This window comes from Passer montanus, unplaced genomic scaffold (assembly GCF_014805655.1).
Source record: "Passer montanus isolate IOZ18808 unplaced genomic scaffold, ASM1480565v1 scaffold251, whole genome shotgun sequence".
In the NCBI taxonomy this organism is placed as follows: domain Eukaryota; kingdom Metazoa; phylum Chordata; class Aves; order Passeriformes; family Passeridae; genus Passer; species Passer montanus.
The window spans coordinates 109,574-128,654 of NW_024367162.1; the positions used below are offsets into that span (position 1 = coordinate 109,574).

Consider the following 19,081-nt stretch of genomic DNA (forward strand, 5'->3'; position numbering starts at 1 on the left):
CACCCCTCTCCTCCCAGGAATCACAGATGACAGTGATGTGTAGGGATACTTCCCATCCAAGTGTTTGCTTTTAAAAAAATCTGAAAATCATGACCAAAACTGGCAATTGACTTAAACTCCTGAAGTTCCAGATAAGCAAAAGACAAAAATAACTCACTAGCACTGTGCCCAAGTTGCAATTCAAGGCACACTCCTCACACAGGCATAAGGATCAGATAAAAATCTAATGCTAAACTCTTCTGTGTGGTTTTGGTTTGGTGCTGGCACCCCTCAGCAAACACTGCACACTCATCTGCTTAGGGAAAGTGAAGCACATAACTGGAGGAGGCTCCTCACTCAGAGGGAGCTGGGTCCTGCCTGAGCAGGCCACGGAGACCTTTGGGAAGGAGTGTAAGTGCTGGATGCAGCCCAGGAGGAGAGCCAGGCACTGCAGCATTGCCTCTTCCACTGCCACTGACTGGAAGAAAGAAATGCTGAGATGTAAAGAGGGTTGGGAGCAGGAGTGCCCTGCTGACACTGACACACTGACAGCCACGGGACACACGGACAGCACTGGGACAGCTCAGCCCACTGCTTTGGCCAGGCACTGGCAAAGGATTCTCAGCACAAGCACTTCACAAACACCAACTCAGTCCTTGTGTGCTTTTGGGCAGGAGCAGCAGCAAGAAATTCTGGATTCTTCCATGTTCTAGGATGGGCATTAGGGCCTTGGAGCTTGGAGGGTCAGTTTAGATCCAGGGACACTAGGGGGGGATTCTTTATCCTGAGGGTGGGCAGGGCTGGCACAGGGTGCCCAGAGCAGCTGGGGCTGCCCCTGCATCCCTGGCTGGAGCAGCCTGGCACAGTGGAAGGTGTCCCTGGCATGGCAGGGCTGGGATGGGATGGATTTAAGGTCCTTCCAACCCAGCCCATCCCATGATCCTAACAGAAACAAGTGACCAGCTCCATTTCATTGATACCTGCATCAGTATCAATTATCAAATCTCTAGGCTGAGATTATTAAAGAGCACAGAAGTTTCACTCCTTCAACAGTAAGACACAAAGAAGTGGCCAAACTTTCAAACAATCTCAGTCACTTTAGAGCCAAATTCAGCCTAATCCACCAGATGTTTATCTTGTATCATAAAATGCCCCAAATCCCATTTGAAAGGATACCTGAGCAGCCAAACAAGCACCAGCAACCTCCTGAAACCAACTGGTTCTACCTCAAGATCTCCAATACTACAATTCTAATGACCTGATTTGAAATATTAATGACATTTTGCAAGCCTGAAAGCTGTTGGTGGAAATGCACCAAATTCTGTGAGTACTTCCCACTCCAAAGGACTCATCAGAAGGATTTGAAATCAGTTGTTTTGGAGAGGTGACAAAAATATTCAGCAGAAAAAGTATTTATCTCCCTATTCACTCCTATGATATTAAGACACACAGCAAAGATGATGTAATTTAACACTTGTATGAAGTATTGACTTATTACAGAACATAAAAACATGGAGACAAATCCAGAGTATCCTGTAAACTGCTGTGGTTTGGAAAAGTTGCCTGGTAAATGAAATTACCTTGATTAAATCCAGAGTTTGTAATTTATTTGTTTGATAAAAATGCATTTTAAAAGGAAGATTTGCATCTTTCCCATCTTGACCTATTATCCCTTAATTTACAAGAAACCTTTATCATATTTGGAGCTCAGATGTGGTGGAATTGTTGAGACACAATTTGAAAAATTTCCCATTTCACTGTGAGCATTATCCAGCTGCCTGGATAATGGATAATCACACAGATGGCACCACAGCACACACCCAGGAATGACAACTCCATAAGTTCTTCTGCTCTTCAGGGAAATCATTAATTTAGCATTATTTACAAGCCAATTTCTACCTACTGTCAATATCAGTCACTTTTCCAGTGGCGGCTCCTAAAAGTTGTCACAGATTTTTGATTATTTTAGGTAACTGTATGTGAGAATTATGGGAGTTCATAAGGACCTGGCTTGGAGTGATGTGATCAGCTAAGTGTGTTCTCTGTGGGGGGAGAACTCCCACCTCACACAAATCCCAGTAAATCCAGGACTCCAGGAAAGCCTTCACTGGCCCTGGGCACAAAATTCCAGGGTGCTGGCACTGCCCAGGCTGCCCAGGGAATGGGCACAGCCCCGAGGCTGCCAGAGCTCCAGGAGCCTTTGGCCAGCGCTGCCAGGGGTGTCCAGGCTGGGATTTGGGGGGTCTGGGGTGGCACTGGGTGATCCCTGGGGGTCCCTTCAGCTCAGGATATTCCATGGTTCCATGAAGAACAACAGCCATGGAATCATTGCTGCACTCAGCAGCTTCTGAGTGGTTTCTCTACCCCTTCCATGCTGAGCCCACAAAAATCCATGTGCCTTTTTATGGTTTAAATTCAGTTATAAAATCCTCCAGGCCCCCCAAAATATGCCTTGCTCATCTTGAGAAACTACAAAAGGGAGAAGTCTCTGAATTACTGCTCAGTTTCCATAGTACAGCTGGGGCTGGAGCGTGTCCAGGGCAGGGAACGGAGCTGGGAAGGGGCTGGAGAATTGCTGAGGAGCTGGGAAGGGGCTGGAGAATTGCTGAGGAGCTGGGAAGGGGCTGAGGCTGGAGCAAAGGAGGCTCAGGGGCCCTTGTGGCTCTGCACAAGTCCCTGGCAGGAGGGCACAGCCGGGGGGGTCGGGCTCTGCTGCCAGGGAACAGGGACAGGAGCAGAGGGAACGGCCTCAGGCTGGGCCAGGGCAGGCTCAGCTGGGCCAGCAGCAGGAATTTGCCCATGGAAAGGGTGCTCAGGCCTTGGCAGGGGCTGCCCAGGGAGCTTGGCAGTGCCCATCCCTGCAGTGTCCCCTGCAGGTGTGTGGATGTGGCCCCTGGGGACACAGCTCAGGGGTGCTGCTGGGGTGGCACTGGGTGACCCTGAAGGTCCCTTCCCACCCTGACAATTTTGGGATTCTGTCACTGCTCCTCCTCAGCTCAGCCAGGCAGAAATCCCCTCAGGGAGCTGCTCCTGATCTGCTCCTCCTGGCATTGAGTCCCACAATCTCCTCAGGCCAGAAACTTTCTGCTCTTCCCAAAGAAATGTCTCCACAACTCCTTGTCAATTGATTGAAATAAATGTTCTTGTTAAACTGCAAAATCATTTTCCTTTAGTCAAGGCATTCCTGGATTCCTGGAACATGCTGATAAATCTGTGCTTAATGGGAAACTTCCATTTTTAATTACCATCAGCTTGTTACCTGGGAAGTGCAATCCTTCAATATTTAAAAGATGGACTTTTGGGTGACTGTTTGTTGATTTTGGGTGGGTTTTTTTGCTGGTGTCACAATACCAAGACTGTTCACCCCTTTCCCATTTATGTTTAGGTAATTTATAAACAAACCAAACACGGGCACTAATTTTAGAATTAATATCCTTTGGTCCAGTTTATCACTTTTAAAGGACTCCATTAAAAAATTAATACCCAAGAAGCACAACATGGTAAGATGTATCAAAAAATCACATATAAAGAAAAACGAAGTGAGGTTTAAACCTCAAGGACTAATTAAGCGAGGATTAGACTATTCTATTTTCTTTTAAATATAAATTCAAACCAAACACAGGCACTAATTTAAGAATTAATATCCTTTGGTCCAATTTATCACTTTTAAAGGACTCCATCAAAAAAAAATACCCAAGAAGCACAAGATGATAAGATGTATCCAAAAATCACATATGAAGAAAAACTAAGTGAGGTTTAAATCTCAAAGACTAATTAACCAAAGATTAGACTATTCTATTTTCTTTTAAATATAAATTGTGCCCATTTTGTTTGCTCTGTCTGCCTCTGCAGAGATTCTCCCCTTCCATCCTCCCTGTCTCAGACTGGGAGAGTCATCTTCAAATGAACCTTAAAACAGGGGCTCACTTTTAATTTTTCCTATAATTATTAATAACTCCAATTGAACCAAGCTATTTGTTGCTTAATTTCAACCCCACCTTCCATCCTAAATTGTTTGATTTAATCCCAGTTGATCAACTTTCATAACTCCATTAATGTCTCTGTCACAGTGATTTTCCTGCTGAACACTTGCAGCACAATTTGTGCCACCTTGCAGGAAATTGAGCATTTTTGGTCAGCTTTCAGGAGAACCCACCAGTGGAATTAGCAGATAAAGTGCCTGAACACTGGGATATTTTATGAAAAAATGAATGCTTTTAAAAAGTTTGTAACTACAGATTGATTTCCAACTTCTCTCTCCAGAACCCTGACATGGCCAATGCATAAATACACAAAAAAAAAAATCACAGTTTTAACAAAGACTGAGCAGTAAAGCATGAAACCACAAACCACAGGCAGCTGCACTCAGGGACAAGCAGGAGCACACAGACAGCAGATAACAATTCTGGGTGGCAGCAGAAAATCAAGTCTCTTTTATTCAAGATTTCAATTTGAACTCCTGATTCCAGCAGATTTGCTGACCTTGTCCTGCCCTTCATGGATGAAAAGCACAGAAATTGGTAATTTCATTTTTGCAATCACAGACTCGGAATCAGGGCTCAAATCTCCTCCTGAAGAGACTCTGCAGATTAAATTGAGTCAAACCCTGAGTTTGAAAGCTGAGCAGCATTTTCTTCAATAAAATAAAAATTAAATCAAATCCTCAACAGACAGATTGAGAATGCTCCCCAAACTGACATTCTTAATCATTTCAGTTCATTTTTCCCCCCCCATAATCAGGTTAGAAAAGAATTAACTGAACATTCAGGAAGGCTTAAGGAGCCCTGGGTTACCTTCAGCTGATTATTGAAAATATCAATTTCCTGCAGTTTAGATCTGGTTTCTTTCTCCACCTCATCCAGCTGGTCCCGGAGCTGCTGCCGTGCCAGTTCCTTGGCTTCCAAGGCTCTTTTGATGGTGAGGAGGGAATCCCCTGGTTTGGAACACATTGTCAAGTCAGTATTTTCTTCTGTGGAACAGTTTAGGTCACAGAAACCAACATCTTCAACACACAAAGAGCAATTCCAGGGGACACTACAGTGAGGAACGTGTCCTGCCCCAAAATCTACTCACTGTGCAAACTGTTCTGCTGGACCTGCTTGAGCTGATCATTGAGCAGCTGCTTCTCTGGAATCAGCCTGCCCAGCATCTGCTGGGACTCCTGGAGCACAGGGAAAACAAGAACAGAAGCAAAGGTGAGTGAGGGATAACTGCAGCCACCACACCTCTCCTCTTCATTTCTGCTTGGCTTATTGCTCAGTGAACGCTGTGTTATTGCTTGCTTCCCTCCCCTGTGCCACTGATCTTATCCAAGCCCTGTTTGTGTGGTATTCCCACAGATCCCAGACATTCTCTGCCAGTCCAGGACATCTCTGCCAGTCCAGGAGAGTGGATGCATGGAATTGATCTGATTCTAACTGAATATTGAACCTGGCTTGGAATTACCCAGAACTGAGGGCAGGGAGACAAGGCTAAATTTGAGGAAATGTTCAAACAAGCACTTACAAATGTTTAATTCTGATTTTAATAAATAAAACACAGAATCCCAGGATCCCTAGGGCTGGCAAAGCCCTGCCAGCCCAGGCAGTGCCAGCTGTGCCCCATGGGCACCTTGTCCCCAGCCCAGGGCACTCAGTGCCACCTGCAGGGGACACCTGCAGGGATGGGCACTGCCAAGCTCCCTGGGCAGCCCCTGCCAAGGCCTGAGCACCCTTTCCATGGGCAAATTCCTGCTGCTGGCCCAGCTGAGCCTGCCCTGGCTGCCCCCTCCACTAATAGTTAATTAATAATATTAACAACAGTGTTAATGATTAATAACTTAGGTCAGGAATAGAAAGACAAACAATTACAGGAAGAGAAAATAAAGACTTTCCTTTTAAAGGAATATATTCTGGCCAAAAGCCATGAAACACAAGCCCTGTGGGATGACAGCCCCTGAGTCCTTGACCTCTCCTCCCTGAGCTCTTGGCAGAGGATTCTGATCTCAAACTCAGCACGTGGCTGGAAGGTTGTGAACTGCTGTGCTACAGGGGTCCCTGCAGAAGGCACTCTCCCTTTGGAGGACCCTATAAATGTATTTCATGTGGAACCCTGGCCCCTTCCAGAGCATGAAATGCCACCTCACACACTTTTCTGAAGCCTGCACCTCCCAGCTCAAGTTGTCAAAACACCTTCAGCAGCACAAGGTGGAACAGCACCTGAGTATCAACATCCCATCTTTCCCACAAACCCTGGAACTTCTCTGAGCAGTTCTCATCAACATCCCACCTTTCAACATCCCATCTTTCCTACAAACCCTGGAACTTCTCTGAGCAGTTCTCAGGAACTGCAGGCTTTTGAGGAATCAAGCAGCTGACAGTTTCAATTTGTCATGGAGGATTGCAGTGGCATCACTCAATGCTAAGAATAAATGTCCCCTGATCCCTGAACACCAGAGTGAGCCCCAGGGGTGTTGTGGACTCCCCATCCCTGGCAGTGCCCAAGGCCAGGTTGGACACTGGGGCTGGAGCAGCCTGGGACAGTGGAATGTACCACAGGGGTGGCACTGGGTGGGATTTGGGGTCCATCCCAACACAAGTCATTCTCTGATCCCACAATTCCACAGAAAGTTTTAATTATGGTTAAAGCCAGGGTTGAGTGCACTGCCATGGCTTTGGGCTGCCCCACTTTCCTCCTGCCCAGCCCTGCTGGGGCTCTGCAGTGCCCAGCTCAGCTCTGAGCATTATGCAACAACTGCAGCCTCCTGTGAGCTCCTGATGTTCCAGAAAATACCCTGAGACAGCACACAGCACAGCCAAGGACTTTAGGAATTCACAAGCAGCAAAGCAGCAGAATTCAGACAAATTACAGATTAGATTATGAGGAGCTGCACGTGTCCCTCACAGCTGCAGAGCCTGACACAGCAACAGAGCCCTCCCAGCCCCTCAGGGACATCCCAAAACTGGGCACCCTAATCCTGTCTTGCCCTGGGGCAGCCTCACCTGCAGTGCTGGGGACATTCTGGGTGTCTCTAAAAGATCAGAAGCTGCTGGAAAGGGTCCAGGGGAGGGACACGGGGGTGGGGAAGGGCCTGGAGGGGCCCCGAGGTGCCTTGGCCAGCCCAGCCTGGAGCAGCCTGAGGGCAGAGCTCCCCGGGGCTGCAGCTCCTCCCGAGGGCAGCACAGGGACAGCTCCAGCTCTGCTCTGGGACAGGGACAGCACCAGGGAGCGCCTGGGGCTGGGCCAGGCCAGGCTGCAGGGCAGGGAAAGGCTCTTCCCCAGAGGTGCTGGCACTGCCCAGGGAATGGGCACGGCCCCGAGGCTGCCAGAGCTCCAGGAGCCTTTGGCCAGCGCTGCCAGGGGTGCCCAGGCTGGGCTTGGGGGCTCTGGGCAGGGCAGGGGTGGCACTCGGGGGTCCCTGGGGTCCCTCCAGCTCAGGACATTCCTTGACTGCCATCCTGGGACTATTGTCAGCCTGGAAGAAATGGGAAATACCAATATACACAAGCTATAGCCTTGCTGTGGTGGGAGGTTCCCTGCCCATGGCAGGGTGGATGAGCTTTAAGGTCCCCCCCAAACCCAACCCCTCTGTGCTCCTGTGGCTCTGAGAAGGCTGCAGATCAACCAAGCAGCAGAATGTTCATCAACACTAAACAGAAAATCTCCTTCTCCAAGTACAAAAAGCACCACAGGACAGCATTTGAGGGTGGAATGTGATCACAACATCAGCTGCTTTGTTTGTAAAGGCCAGAACACTTCCAAACATCCCAGATTACTCAATGCACCGAATAGTTTGGGGAGTGTGTAAGGACAGAGAATGCCAAGGCATCCTGAAGGCCAAGCCCTGTTTCCTGAAAGCCCAGACAAGCATGGAATAAGCATCTAGCCAAGAACACCCACCACATGGATTCCACATCCCTGCCTCATACTGAAGAAACAGATGAAAGAAATTAACAGCATCACAAGCTCTGGAAATTCGTGCATCAAAAAATGGCCAAGAGTTGAGCAATGTCCCACATGGAGGGGAAATCAAAACCCAGCTCCTGCCCCTGGGACAAGGGAAAATTGTCTTTAAATCACCTGGGAGCCAAGGTGCTCAGCAAGGAGGTAAATAATTGCACTGAGCAAGCCCCAGCCAGCACAGAGGTGTTCCCAGCACAGCCCAGGGTCTGGAGAGCAGGACCCTGCTGAGCACCCCTGCAAGCAGCACAGGGCCAGAGAACTGGCACTCATCCTCATCACCACTTCTTCCACACGTTTAATGAAACTGCATCTTGGGAGTAATTAACAGGCTGAAGAATAATTGCTCCTCTGAATTAACTCATCTTCCCACAGCAAGTGTCAGATGTATTAAACTAAACTGCTTCCAAATGAAGATACATCACCCTACAAAGATAATGACAATATTGACTTTATAACTCTTTGGAGAGTTGAGAGGATGAAAATCTCCTTTTTTAAAACTCATTTACATCTTCAGTCTGTCCTCTACAGATGACATAGGAAAATTTACAGGATATCTGAAAAATTTGTTTTTTTTCAGGAAAAAGCCTTAAGGTTCTCCCCAGACAAAATGTGGCCTTTTCTCCTAAGCAGTGACATTTTCTGGGATCACAATTGGGATAAAAACACCTCAAGTGACACTAAGGGAAATATCAGTGGTGGAGATCAATGAGAGCAGGCATCACCACACAGCCACAGCTACTGCTGCCAAACCCCCTCAAACCAAAACCCAACAGAAGAACTGCCAGGGAGAGCAGGAGTGAAGCTGGGATGGGATTATTTCATTATCATTGCTACAATAAAAATTATTTACAAAGTATTATTGTAATATGTAATAATATTATAATATTAAATTAATTAAATTTATTTCAATTTTTATAAGAAGCACACACCCTCAAAACAAGTCTCATAATCTGAAGGTCATGAGCTCAATTCTCACACAGGGCACCACTAAATGTTGGTGGGTTTCTTGTTTGTTTGTTTTTGTTAGGATTGGGATTGAAAGTGTTTGAGATGGTATTTTGTGTTTGGACTTAGATGTTTATTATTTTTTACTTACATTGTAGTTTTATAAGTTGTGAGTTTTATAGTATTTTTATTAATAAGTTAGAAAATAGTTTTGTATTTATCTTTATAAGTTTTTTTAAGGAAAAGTTATGTAAATAAGAAATTATATTTAAATTATTTTTATTTTTAACTTAACAACTAATTACTTTTTAACTTAATCACTAATTTTTATAATAAAATAGCAGGATTAGGTTTTAAGGCAGGTTTTACACCTCAGCTCCATAAGTGTGAGATTATTTTTAGTGCTACAAACATACTGAGAGCCCCCACGACCAGCCAAGAATTAATTTCAAGCCCTATGAAGTACTTAATAAAGAGAAAAATTCCTGAATCAAATACTGAAAAACCCTTACAAACCACAGTGAATACTCTTTCATAAAGGCAGACACCTCCTGAGCTGCAGCTCTCATGTGACAGAATTTTACATCAGTAAGAAAGGCAAATGCCAGGCTTGGACCAACAACTCCCTGCTTGCACTGGGAGCTTCCATTTCCAAAGTTCATTAATTTTTATAATAAAAAAAAAAAAATCAACGGGCCACTTCACTGCAGTCAGTTCTTTCCCCCAGCACAAACACAATTTCCAAGGGACAATTGTTTTCTGCTTCCCCCAAAAATTTCTGCAGCCAAATAATTTCCTGCTCCCACAGCAGGAGCCCAGCAGGATGAAGGGACAATCCCAGACACACTTCAGGTGCAGGAAGGAGTTCCCAGGCACCTCTGAGGGACATTAATTACAGGAATGACAAATTATCTTGAAGTGTGAGGAACAGCTCATTCCAAGTTTGCTCAGGGTATTGATGTTTTTGAGGAGGTCAAAATTCAAGGCTAAGAATAAAGATAGAGAACATTTTCTCACCTGTAGCTGCTGCTGCAAATGGGTGATTTCTGCAATTCTGAGTTCTCTGGATTTATTTGTACTTTCAATTTCTTGTCTTTGGGTCGACAGCCGACACCTGATATCCTGAAGCTTCCCCTCCAACTGGTTTCTTTTATCATTCTTTAAAAGAAAAGAAAAACATCTATTTAATAAATTTTTAAACCAAAATGTTCAGTTGTGCAAGTCTGGGTCTAAGAACTTCTTTTAAAAACTCCTTTTTTTAAAACTCATTTACATCTTTAGCCTGTCCTCCACAGATGATATAGGAAAATTTACAGGATATTTGAAAAAAATATTTTTTTCAAGAAAAACCTTTAAGGTTCTCCCCAGACAAAACGTGGCCTTTTCTCCTAAGTAGTGACATTTTCTGGGATCACAATTGGGATAAAAACACCTCAAGTGACACTAAGGGAAATATCAGTGGTGGAAATTCTAGAAAACAGAAAACAACCAGAGCCAAGGCACAGTCACCACCACTCTGTGCTTGTGCATTGAATGTGCAGGGCAGCCCTGATGAGGGGAGAGAATCTGACTCCATCTTATCAGAAGGTTAATTACTTTATTATATTACATTATTTTATATTATATAACACTATTTTACACTACATCTAAAATGAATCTGCTAAGCACTCAACTGCACAACATTTTGTGACTATCAGCTGACAATCCTGACACACACACACTTGGCCCTGATAGGCCAAGGGAACAATGCACCATCATTCTGGGTAAACAATCTCCATATTGCATTTTACTTTTGCACAAACACAGGCACAGCAAACGACAAGAATTATTTTTCCTCTCTCTGAGGTTCAGAGAATGTGAAACCCAGAAACATTCTCGGGAAGAATTGTGCCTTGCTTTTCTCTGTGAAGAGAAACATGGCAACACTTGTGTCCTTGAGCTGCTCCACCACCACCACCACCAGCACTCACGAGAGCTTCCAGCTCAAACTCCAGGGTTTTCTTCTTGGCCTTGAGCACCACGATGTCCTCCTGCTCCTTGTTCCTCTGGTTCAGCAGCTCCTGCCGCCGGTTGCGCTCCCACTCCAGCTGCCTCTGCCTCTCCAGCTCCCGTTTGGCAGCCTGCAGGTTCAAAAGCAACAGCTGTAATTTGGGATGATCCTGTTCTGATATTCAGTTAGAATGTTGGTACAAATGGGGGCTGCTCTGGGCTCTGCACACACAGATTGCTCAGGGGCTGCTTCCCTGCACAGCAGGGGATGCCCTGAGAGGCTGAGCCAGAGCATAATATAAAACCTAAAACCTGAGGCATCACAGAGGCGACTGAACAGAAAACCCCTCTGTTTTCCAAGATCCAGTTTGCTGATTTAACAGGTTGTTTAATACCAGGACTGGGAGAACTCTCCAAGACATATTCCAATCTCCAACATTAGACCCTCTGTAGCTTTGTGTTTCTGTGCTGAACCTATCAAGGTTTGGCAATGGGAGAAAAAAGGAGATTTTTGGGGTTACCCAGAGTGTTTTTCCTTTAACAAATTAAAGGCCAGGTTGGATGGTGCTACCTGCCCTGGTGGATGTTATCACTGCCCATGGCAGAAGGTTGGAACTGGAGGATCTTTAAGGTCCCTTCCAACCCAAACCATTCTGGGACTCTGAAATGAACTCAGCCCTGCAAAATCATGAATGCCAGATCATTCACGCACCTTTTAACATCAAAAATAATAATATAACAGTAATAATAAATATTATTTTTAAAGAAGTGAGAGGTCAGGAGCATGTTGTCCCAGATGTCAGTGTCTCATCCATTAATTTCACGGGACAAATAAAGCAAAAACTGCCCCTTTCTTGCCTTTAACATCCCAATAATTTTAGTTCCTGCTTTAAAAGTTTGCTCCCCAACCTGGCAGCAACACACCAAGTGCCCAGCACTCACCTGGATGCTCCCAAGCTGGGGCACTGTTGGAACCCTGGATACTGAGAATTCCAGACTCTCTGTGCTGCCAGGCTCTGATCCCAGGAGAACTCTGCACTGACCTGAGGCCCTGTAGGAGCTTCCCAAATGGAATGACAGAGCTGGGATTGTGGGTGTGCAGTTTGGATAGAAGTGTGTGATATCACAGGGTGGGAAACTTAAGGAGCTTAAGGTTTTAGAATGTAGTGATATATATAAAGCAAGATGGAGGATTTAGGGTGGAGGCTGCTCCTTCTTCACTTCTTCTCCATGGGTTTGGGTGGTTTTGTGTCATTGGATAAAAAAGTCCCCATTGTGGGCATGGGTGGTTGGTTATTGGGTCAAAAGTGAAAATAATTGAGGTGTCATTTCTTAATTGGACTGTTTATAATTATTATTTTTCACAGGCCTTAAAAGTCCTTGTAGAGAGAGACAGGGCTCCATTTTCAGTTTGTTGGAGTGAAGTGCTGCAGAGCTCAGGGTTTGTGAGACTGTGACAGAGACAAGAACTGACAAACATCTGAGCCCTAATAAGAAACACTGTCCCACATTTAACCCCGACCTTGGCAGCAAAAAGAAGCCCAGCCCCTGCAGGACCCAGCCCCTCCCCGTGCTCCCTGGTGTAGGAGTGTAGGAGAGTGCCCCTAATGACAGAGTGGCAAAGCTAACCTTTTTCCCCCAAAAAAGGAAAGAAGCCCAGAAGTTTCTCCCAACGGTCAGGTAAAAAGCCACCTTATAGGACCCCAGAGACTTCACTAAAACCTTGGGGTCACCTAATTGGATAGAAGCCAAAAAGTCCCGCCTGGGCCATAAGGTAGAAAAAGAGCAAGACAAAAGAACTAAACTGCTTTTGTGAAGGTGTTTCTACCAGGGGCAGACCTCTGTACCTGGCTCGGATTTTCTGTTTCTTATTTTGCCTTTTTGTAGCCATGATATTTTAGTGAAAAATCCTCTGCTGGGATTTTTCCTGTCCTGAGGAGCTGAGAGCCTCAGGAGAGAAATGTAAACAATAACTATCTGCTGCTGTGAAGTGCAACAGGTGCATCTTCCATTGGTCATGTGGATTGTTTTCAATTAGTGACCAGTCACAGCCACCTGTGCCAAGGCTGTGAGCAGGCACAGGATTTTGTTATGCATTCTATTCCTATTCTATTGTCTTGGTAGCCTTCTGATCTTCTCCTCTCTGTTCTTTTAGTATAGTTTTAATGTAGCATTTTAATATAATATATAACATAATAAATCAGCCTTCTGATGAAAATGGAGTCAAGCCTCGTGTCCTCACACAAGGAGTCTCAGCCTAAACAAGACCTTTTATTAAACCTTTTTGTTTCTAACGCTGCAGCAGAAGCCATCCTGCTCATTATTTGCCTCTAAAGGTAACAGCCAAGTGATCTTTGGGTGTGTTAGGTTCCCTTTTGAAGGCTCATAAAACCCTGGCCCGACAAAACAGAACCTCATGAAACCCTGGCTCACCTCTCTCCTCTCGATCTCCTTCCTCCTCTCCTCCTCGCGCTGCCGCTCCAGCTCCCGCTGTTTCTCCAGCTGCTTCTCCAGCTCCAGCTGCCTCTTGCGCTCCTGCTCCTGCCGCTCGCGCTCCTTCCTCTCCTGCTCGGCCCTCTCCAGCTGGGCCAGCCTCTCCTGCTCCTTGCGCTGCTGCTCCAGCAGTGCCTGCCTGCGCTTCTCCAGCTCCAGGTTGCCCCGCTCGAAGTTCTCCCGCTTCTTGTCCTCGAACGTCACTTTGTGATGGAAAGGAGGGGCAAAAGGGACAGTTAAACTCTGCCACTGACTTAGTGTCGCAACCCAGAGCCTCTCTCTGGATGCCCTAGATGTCTCAAAGCCCTGGCAGGGGCTCGGAGACCCTGGCAGGAAGCCAAAGACACCTGGAAATTCGATCTTAATTCATGGAGCAAATTGCCAACCTTATATGAAGAACTACAGGCCACAAAAGTTTAAGTAGCAATCACAGGATGAAGGGAATAATTTTGGAGCACTGTACAGGGGGGTTTTGTATGTTGTACAGGGGGTTTGGAATCCTGTACATGGGGGTCAGGGGTTCTAAGATGGAGGGATTTGGGCGTGCCCTGTCCTTCTTCTTTCTTCTCCTTGGCATCCATGTTCAGGATGATGTTGGCACGTGTGGATTGGTTCATGGTGAAGGTGCACTTCTTAACAAGGATGAAAAGTATTGGAAATTAAAGGTAAATATCTTATACGTAGTTTTCACTATAAAAGAGACAACTGCCGCGTGGGCGGGAGAGAGTGCCCTTGGCTGTCTGCTGATCAGACCTCGGCTGGACAGACAGAAAAACTTTGTAGATAAGGAAAAATAAACTCAACTGAAGACCAAAAGCAAGAGTCCAGACTCCTTCTTCAAAGCACGGCCTGCCCAGAACCACCTTTTCCCGTGCTGGGGCAGAGACAAGTGACAGCCGACCCCGGCAACTTAGGAACAAAGAAAGACAGAAATCCAAAGGATCCCCAGCAAAGGGAATGCACCTTCCAGCAGGGATGACCCTGCTCCTCCCCACTAGGGATAATGGCTCCACGGGCCAGCCTGGGGTTTGGTGTGGGAAATGGATTTGTGGAGAGCTCTCAGGGCCTGACAGAAGGCTCAAACAGTGGGCATCTCTGGGCAAGCCTTGAGACAAGAAATGCAGATTCAGAAATGCCCTGGAATAGGACAGACATTGCTGAGAGAGAAGTGGAGCTAGAAACAAGTTTCAGAGGATGGCCTTGCAAATAAAACTAGGTACTTTGGTGAAATACAACAATGAAAGACTGATGTTGCTGATTCCCTCAAAGCCACATCCTCAGCAAACCAAGGCAGGAATTCCCATTCCTCAGGCCTCCAGGTTTCTCCACAAAGCTCAGCAAGGGGAGTAATTTAGGCAAACCATTCTCCAGCTGATCCTCCATGAGGACATGGATTTGGAATTCCTCTGTACATGGGATAATAGCAGCAGTCCAACAGCCAACACTTCCATTAGTGCACTGTGCAAGCCTCGAGACAAGAAATGCAGATTCAGAAATGCCCTGGAATAGGACAGACATTGCTGAGAGAGAAGTGGAGCTAGAAACAAGTTTCAGAGGATGGCCTTGCAAATAAAACTAGGTACTTTGGTGAAATACAACAATGAAAGACTGATGTTGCTGATTCCCTCAAAGCCACATCCTCAGCAAACCAAGGCAGGAATTCCCATTCCTCAGGCCTCCAGGTTTCTCCACAAAGCTCAGCAAGGGGAGTAATTTGGCAAACCATTCTCCAGCTGATCCTCCATGAGGACATGGATCTGGAATTCCTCTGTACATGGGATAATAGCAGCAGTCCAACAGCCAACACTTCCATTAGTGCAAAGAATTCAGCTGCTGACATCATCAAAAAGCCATTATGCAAATGACCAGAACTTACTTCAAGTTGCTATTCTCATTAGATTACCCATTAGTGTCAGGAAAAGAAATGGTTTAGGTTCTTGAGCAGCTGAGCCCAGGATGCCTGGATTCCTGCAGATCCACATCCTCCTCATCTACTGTCCTAAAAGAACAGCCCCACTTCCAGCACAGCATCCCTGACATTCCTCTGCAGTCCCAGGGACTGTCCTTCCTTCTCCTCACTCCTCAGCACCTCCATCCAAATGGTTCTTTGCCTTCACCCTGTGCTCCTTTTCACACCCTCTGTGTGCCATTCCCACAGCCCAAAGTGCAGGTTTCTCTCCCTTGTGTGGACATTTTTGGGATGCAAGGCCAGGGAGAGCCCACTTTGCCTTTCCAGCTGGACACATCAGCCCAACACCTGCTGAACCAGCTCAATTCTTGTCCTTTCCAGTTTGTGCCCCTGTCCAGCTGCCAGTTCCCTCTTCCTTCAGATCTTTTCCTGGAACTGCTGAAATCTGTTTTAAGCCTCACACTGTTACACAGACTCCAAGGAAAGAGCTCTCTGTGGGAATACTTGGATTTTTCACAGAGCACCTCAGTTCAAGCTTTGCTCCACCTAAGCCAGAGGATGAAGGCAGCAGGAATTCTTCCTTGCAATCCTGTGCCAGGGGTGCCCATGTGGGGAGTGCAGGAGATGAGGAGCCTGAGGGCTCTGCCCATCTCCAGTGCCACCAACCCAAAGGATCAGGCACAGGAATGAGCTGGACCCAGCAATGTCTTGGTTTTGCCTTGACCTGTCCCAAACTGTTCTAGAAGGAGATTTCTCATTCAGGCTGTGTAACCTCCCAGGCTGTGACCAGATGGGAAAACCCCTCTGGGAACAGCACACCAAATATCCCTGCTTTCCCTTGCTCACCTGGTAATTTCTTTTCCAGTTGCTGCTGTTCTTCCTCCAATGCTGGTTCCTCAGGTAACCTTTGGTCTACAGACACTGAACTGGCAGCAGAAACCCCACTGCCAGAGCGGACTCTTCTGCCAAGGAAACAGGAATTGTGGGTGTTTAACAGAGCCCAGGCCCACCCAAATTATTTATGATTAAATGATGGGATCAAATCAAATGCAATGATGTAATATTTCATGGTACTCAATGTCCATTCAGTGCTGCCCAGAGGGTCTCACTCAGGCATTGCCTCAGAACAGGATTTTCCAGGATCCCAGCAGTTCACTGGTGAGCTGAGAACCCCAGTCCCAAACTCTGCTTCCAGATGGCTTCAACCCTGTCCCCAAGATCTCTCACCTGGGGGGAGATTTCTCCCTAACCAATCTGAGTGTGGGGAAATGCTGACTTAAACTACAGCAAAAACAGCACAGACAGAAGAAGAGCTCACTATAATCAAGCTAAAAGGAAGATCTCAGGTAGAATACACAAAAATTGGGAATCTTTAGGAGGATACGCAAAGCACCCAGTATAAAAACACTTATTTTAACTGCTGTTAGTTCTTCCCATCCATTTCTCCACAAAGAAGTGAAATAGAGCAAGAGAAGTGATGAGTGACCCCACTGTTCCCAAACCCAGCTGTACCAAAGGAGCTCTGGATGTGGTGCAGTGCAAATCCATCCTGGAATTCCAATACATTCTGACTGCTCTACAGGAGTACAAGCCTGAACTTAAATCTTGGTTTCTCTGGGCAGACTGAGCAGGTCTGGAAGGTGTGCCAGCATAAACACCCACCCAAACCCTGTTCTCACAGGGCAAAAGGGGAGAGGGCACTGCTCAGTTGCTGTACTTGGCACTCCCAGAGCCATCCCAAATGACATACAGACCTCAGGATGAGGCTCCCAGGGGATGAGCAGTTACCTGAATGAGGGTGGGATGTACTCTGGGGGCAGGGCAGGTGGCAGTGGCTGACCAGACATGGCTACATCAATGAGGTGCATAGCCAGGATAAACTCCTCAGCTGTCAGCTTCCCATCTTGATCAATGTCAGAGAGATTCCTTGTTGAAGGGAAGGGACAGAGCAACAAAATTATTAAATATTAAAAAACATTGTTCAAAGGCATTGTTTCAACACACACTGTTCCAAATTAATTCAATTTTTCCACTATTTATTCCACACTACTCTGCATTTTCAAAACAAATTAAAAACAAACCCTAAATGCTTCTATATTTCCCCCTTTTCTCGTGGCTGTCTGTCTGAAATCCAGCCTTGCAGCCATGGCTTCTCCTTCACCTGCTCTGAGTGCTGCCAGGAGCTTGTGCCAGAGAAGGAACCTGAACCAGTGGAGTTCTCTTGAACACCTCGTGAGCACCCAAAAGAACCAGCTCAGGTGTTTGGCAGAACTTTTAGGATTGGTCTCCTTCCTCCTTTTAGGCTCCTATCTCACATTCCAGGGCACCCACTGGCAGTGAAATCAAAGCCATTGATGTTCTAGTCCTGACAAGCACCAACCCACCCTGGCATTATGCACATACTAAAAATTACAGAGTAATGTCTCTGGATAGCCCCAAAGCAGGGCTCCAACAGAGGCACAGAATGCTTTTACCCCTGTTAAACTGGTGTTGGACAAAATTAACAGCCAGGGACAGCACCCAGGGAGCAGCTGGAGCTGGGCAAGGGCAGAGTTAAGTTGGATTTTAGGGAAATGTTCTCCCCAGAGGCTGCTGGCACTGCCCAGGGAATGGGCACGGCCCCGAGGCTGCCAGAGCTCCAGGAGCCTTTGGCCAGCGCTGCCAGGGGTGCCCAGGCTGGGCTTGGGGGCTCTGGGCAGCACAGGACTGGCACTGGGGGATCCCTGGGGGTGCCTCCAGCTCAGGATTTGTTTCTCCAGCATGCTGCACTCTAATCATGCAGGGAAATCTCCCATGATACTGGGAAAATCCAAGGGAAGCAAGGGATAAATTCTCAGAAGGACTTTGCCAATGGGACTTAAATTTGGGAGACAATCCCAGCCTCACTCCATCCACACCTGGGACACTGAACTCCTCAGGCTGGAGCACAAACCAGGAGACTGGGAATGCACCATGCCCAGAAATGACAGAACTCCCAGGACAGCCTGAGGCTGAGCCTCTGAGTGTCTGAGCCAGGCATTCCAGCCCAGCACGGGCTGACAAACCTCACCCCAGGGCAGGGCCAGGAAAGGACCAACAAGAGCTGGAATATCCCCTCCTATGTCAGTGCATTGGCAGCTGTCAGTGTCCCCAGCTGAGTGAGTCCTGTTTGCAGCTCCTGCAGTGAGCTGGTGACAGCTGCCTGCCCACACAAGCACTCCAAGGCTGGCAAAAGGAGAGCATTTCTTGGTTAAGCATCTCCTGGGGGACTGGGCTGGTTTGTTTTTATCCCTTTGTTAGGAAACAGAGAAGGAAAGAGTGGTTTTTAATTTATAACACAACTCCCAGTGCCTTGCAAAGAGAACAAGTGCAGCTGAATGGCCTTGTCAGAGTGACTGCACCACTGCCATCCTCACACTGAGCCCCTGGGCCAGCTCCAATGCTTCTCAAGCAAACACGCCTAAAGGACAGAAGTTAATTAGGAACAACTTCCCATGGGGCAATAAAAACATAATAAAGTTCAGCAAACAACAAGCTGGAAGGCAAAAGGGAAGCTGAGACAAATGCTTTAAAAAATCCATTACTGTGCAGGTCTGTAAGTGCAGTCCCTGGGAAATCAGCCCTGCCAGACCCATGGAAAAGGCAGAAAGAAAACCCACAAAGTGTGGCTTGGGTTGAGCTTCCTGTTCTACCACCTGTGCCAAGGTAAATGCTTCCCTGGTGCTCTGTCAGGGGATGTGGAAGGCACAGGATGCTGAACATCTGCTCTGCCTAAAAACCCAGCACCAAACCACAACTTCCAAAACATCACACAAAAAAATGTTTTGGAACACAAAAGATGCTCCT

At 46.7% G+C, this 19,081-nt stretch overlaps 1 protein-coding gene across 7 annotated transcripts in view; it reads right to left on the reverse strand.

The window, feature by feature from the left end:
• The window catches only part of ITSN1 (intersectin 1), a 108,581-nt gene that overhangs the window by 47,629 nt on the left and 41,871 nt on the right, over positions 1–19,081 (reverse strand). For all 7 annotated transcript variants that reach the window (XR_005627735.1, XM_039711879.1, XM_039711877.1 and 4 more), the window contains 7 exons: positions 17,045–17,182; positions 16,103–16,218; positions 13,288–13,550; positions 10,836–10,985; positions 9,883–10,023; positions 5,053–5,140; positions 4,773–4,912 (listed from right to left, as the gene is read on the reverse strand). Coding sequence is in view for 6 of the 7 variants with exons in the window: in XM_039711879.1 (XP_039567813.1) it covers positions 4,773–4,912; positions 5,053–5,140; positions 9,883–10,023; positions 10,836–10,985; positions 13,288–13,550; positions 16,103–16,218; positions 17,045–17,182 (1,036 nt within the window). In the remaining variant the exon portion in view is untranslated. The remainder of the gene's footprint in view (positions 1–4,772; positions 4,913–5,052; positions 5,141–9,882; positions 10,024–10,835; positions 10,986–13,287; positions 13,551–16,102; positions 16,219–17,044; positions 17,183–19,081) is intronic.